This window comes from Orcinus orca, chromosome 7, assembly GCF_937001465.1.
Source record: "Orcinus orca chromosome 7, mOrcOrc1.1, whole genome shotgun sequence".
Classification (NCBI taxonomy): Eukaryota; Metazoa; Chordata; class Mammalia; order Artiodactyla; family Delphinidae; genus Orcinus; species Orcinus orca.
In genome coordinates this window covers 21,442,994-21,446,444 of record NC_064565.1, presented here as the reverse complement: position 1 = coordinate 21,446,444, position 3,451 = coordinate 21,442,994, and the positions used below count along the sequence as shown (strand labels likewise).

The 3,451-nt window shown below is 39.5% G+C and overlaps 1 protein-coding gene across 1 annotated transcript; it reads right to left on the bottom strand.

Moving 5' to 3' along the window:
• Positions 1-242: 242 nt before the first annotated feature.
• LOC101284599 (pyridoxal phosphate phosphatase PHOSPHO2-like) lies at positions 243-1,208 on the bottom strand. Its single transcript, XM_049712627.1, is given in 2 exon segments — positions 243-572; positions 574-1,208. Coding segments are annotated over 2 exon segments (723 nt in total). The 5' UTR covers positions 1,062-1,208; the 3' UTR covers positions 243-337.
• Between the last annotated feature and the right edge of the window lie 2,243 nt (positions 1,209-3,451).

Genomic DNA, 3,451 nt, shown 5'->3' with positions numbered 1-3,451 from the left:
TATATTTTGCATTCTTCCTTGCAGTTAGGTAGGAGCATTGTGACTAAGTATTGGCTAATGAAATTTAAATGAGGGTGCAACCTTCTCTCTCACTGTCCTTGCTGGCCAGAATGTTGATGTGAGGGATGGAGCTTGAACAGCAATCTTGGATCATAAGTTGGAAGCCAAGTGCTGAGGTTGGTAGAGCAACACAGAAACTTTGAGATACTTAACTCTGAAATTCTTTTAAGTGAGAGGGAAAACTTTTTTTCTTTTTTTAAAGCCACTGTTATTTGGGGTTTTAGTTTTATGCTGCTGTATTTAATCTTAACTGATACACATTTCAATTGTTGGCATATTACTCCTTTATTAGAAATCGTAAATGAGAAATTATTTCAACACCTGAAGACCAAGATACAACAGAAGACTCCATAGGCTCAAGATATTGAGACATCCTAGAAAGAGTTTTCTGTAAAGTGTATCTATTCCGTGGCATGGCAATATCATTCTGCTTGAAAAAGTTTACTGGACAGACATCATTTCTTCCATCACATATATAAACAACTCATGTATAATTCACTCATTGTTGTGACTTTACCTACAAATTCTACCAAAACTACATTTTTGCAAAGATTTTGGGGGCACCTAGTGCAAGAATGAGCATGATAATTTTCCACAGTGAGATGACCATTGGTGTCAAAAGCTGCTGGATTTGTAAAGACTTTATCAAACACATCATGAAAATTGGTAGCTTCTAAAACCCAACCTATGAAGACTGAATCTGCATCTGAAATAACGATGCAGCCAAATTTATCCTTGTTCTTTCTTATGAAGTTTAAAAGTTCCACCATCCATGGAGTGAAAGGCATTGATATCATTGCGCTTTTCATTTCATCTTCTCTTACACCTTCATCTCCCAAATACTTAAAGACTCTGACCATAAATTCTGTCCAAAATCCTTTTTCGTAAGAATCTTGTAGTTCAATAGGAAGCTTTTTCTCTGGAGCACATTGTACAGTCCAGGTGTCACTATTATCATCTATGATTGTATTGTCAAAGTCAAAAACCAACAAAATTTTCATGGTTCCAGAAACAGATTTGGGTTACCCCAATTTAGTATTTCCAAGATAATTAATCTTACTTCAACATGGAGCTCAGGTTAAACAGTCATAACAATCTTCAGTTTTAAACACTAGCCAGTTTCTAACCAACATTACTCTTACTCTATATGCAGGGGGAAAAGTCTTCTGGTTCCAAGCAAAGGAATGGAGACTTCTTAACTCCAGCATTGTTATGATGGATAATATGATAGAAAACCTTCCCCCCGTGAGGAGGTCTGTGGGTCACACATGCCAAGCCCAGGCCTTGCTCTCCCACACACCTGCCAGGTCCATCCCGAAACCAGGGGCAGGGACCTAGTCGGGTGTCCTTCCCTGGGAGGCGCATGTTGGATGCTGATGGGAGCGCCAGGCCGGGCCCGGCCGGGTCCCCAGGGCTCATTACTGACCCAGGCCAGAGATCCACAGGCGTTTTGGCCTCAGTGCGACTCCTGCGGACTCTCTTGTTTTGTATGTAGATTCATTTGTATTATTTTTTAGATTTCACATATAAGTGATATCATATAATATTTGTCTTTAATTTTTCTTTTTTTGTGTGTGGTATGAGGGCCTCTCACTGTTGTGGCCTCTCCCTTTGCGGAGCACAGGCTCCAGATGCACAGGCTCAGCGGCCATGGCTTACGGGCCCAGCCGCTCCGCGGCATGTGGGATCTTCCCGGACCGGGGCACGAACCCATGTCCCCTGCATCGGCAGGCGGACTCTCAACCACTGCGCCACCAGGGAAGCCCTGTCTTTGATTTATTTTACTTAGTACAATAAGGTCCATCCATATTGCTGCAAATGTCAGTATTTCATTCTTTTTTATGGCTGAGTAATATTCCTTGTGTGTGTGTGTGTGTGTGTGTGTATACACACACACACACACACACACATATGTGTATATATATACCATATCTTCTTAAGCCAATCACCTGTTGATGGGCACTTGGGTTGTTTCCATGTCTTGGGTATTGCAAAGTGCTGCTATGAACATTGTGGTATATATATCTTTTAGAATTAGAGTTTTCATCTTTTCTGGTTATATGCCCAGGAGTGGGATTGCTGGATCATACAGTAGCTCTATTTTTAGTTTCTTAAGGAACCTCCATACTGTTTTCCATAGTGACTGCTCCAATTTACATTCCCACCAACAGTGTAGGAGGGTTCTGTTTTGAGACAAGTAGGGATATATCATTCTTTTTTGAATAATTTTGGATGCAGCAAATGATGAATAAAGAAAAGGAGCTAACATTCTATTAATTGGCTATTATGCCAGGCTTGTGTCTGTGCTATCTGCTTTACATATGTTAACTCAGTTAATCTTCCCAAATCCTTTGACGTTAGTAATTTAATATTCATTTTATAGTTGGCAACACTAAAACTTGATCGTTTGCCGTAGATTATATATCTGGCAAGGGCCAGACCAGAGATGGAAATCTTATCTTTCCAACTCTAAAGCCCTTACCATTCTTACTGTGCTGACTCACTTTTGCATAATTTAATGAGCTAGCTAATGGGAACAGCCAAGTAGAGCTCTTCTCTCTACCCCACAGTAAAGTCTGGATACTTAGGATGCTCTCACAAGGGAATCATTTTCATATCAAACCGATATGTTTAAGCAATACTGCTTACTCCTGTCTATCAAGACTGCTTTATTCAAGTATATCCTTCCTAATGTTAGTAAAGTTAGGTAGAGTAGGATACCGCACCAGAGAAAATTTATGTTTTTAATCTCTTTTTCAGCGAGATATATGCCAGAAAACTCAAAATCACTAAATATAGCTCACCTTACTCCACCAGCCCTCAGCGCCAGACATTAAGTGTAGACAACTTATAATAATTGGGCTGCCTCCTTCAGAAAGGTAAATCACCTTTGAGTAAAGAGGGTGCATCTAAGGGGAAGGCTCCTTTAATAAGTAAGGCACCATAAACCCTCAGGGTTCATGTTTGTGATAAGGTTGATAGACTTGTTAGAAAGAAAGAATTTGGGGCTGTTTTGGGATTTCTGATTTCAGATATGTGGTAGAGTGGGATGGTGGGACTAATTACGATATTCATTTAGTGATTTTTCTACCCTTCAACTCTTGTCAAAGAATGCATTCCTCTTAAGGCAGAGTCCTGCAGGAGCAAAGAAAAGAGAATATCGTTAAGAAGCACTGAACATGAAAACTGTCTTCTTTCCATGTTTTAGAAGTAGGCATTTCTTTTAGGTTCTTATCAACACTTGTGATCTGTAATGTGCTGGAGAGAAAAGCACCTTCAATCAGCCAAAGAATTAGAGACAGTTTTAAATGATTTGGAATGTGTTCCAGAATTACAAAAATTTCAGGTTATATTCAACAAAATCCACCAATTAATAAATTGAAAATATTAA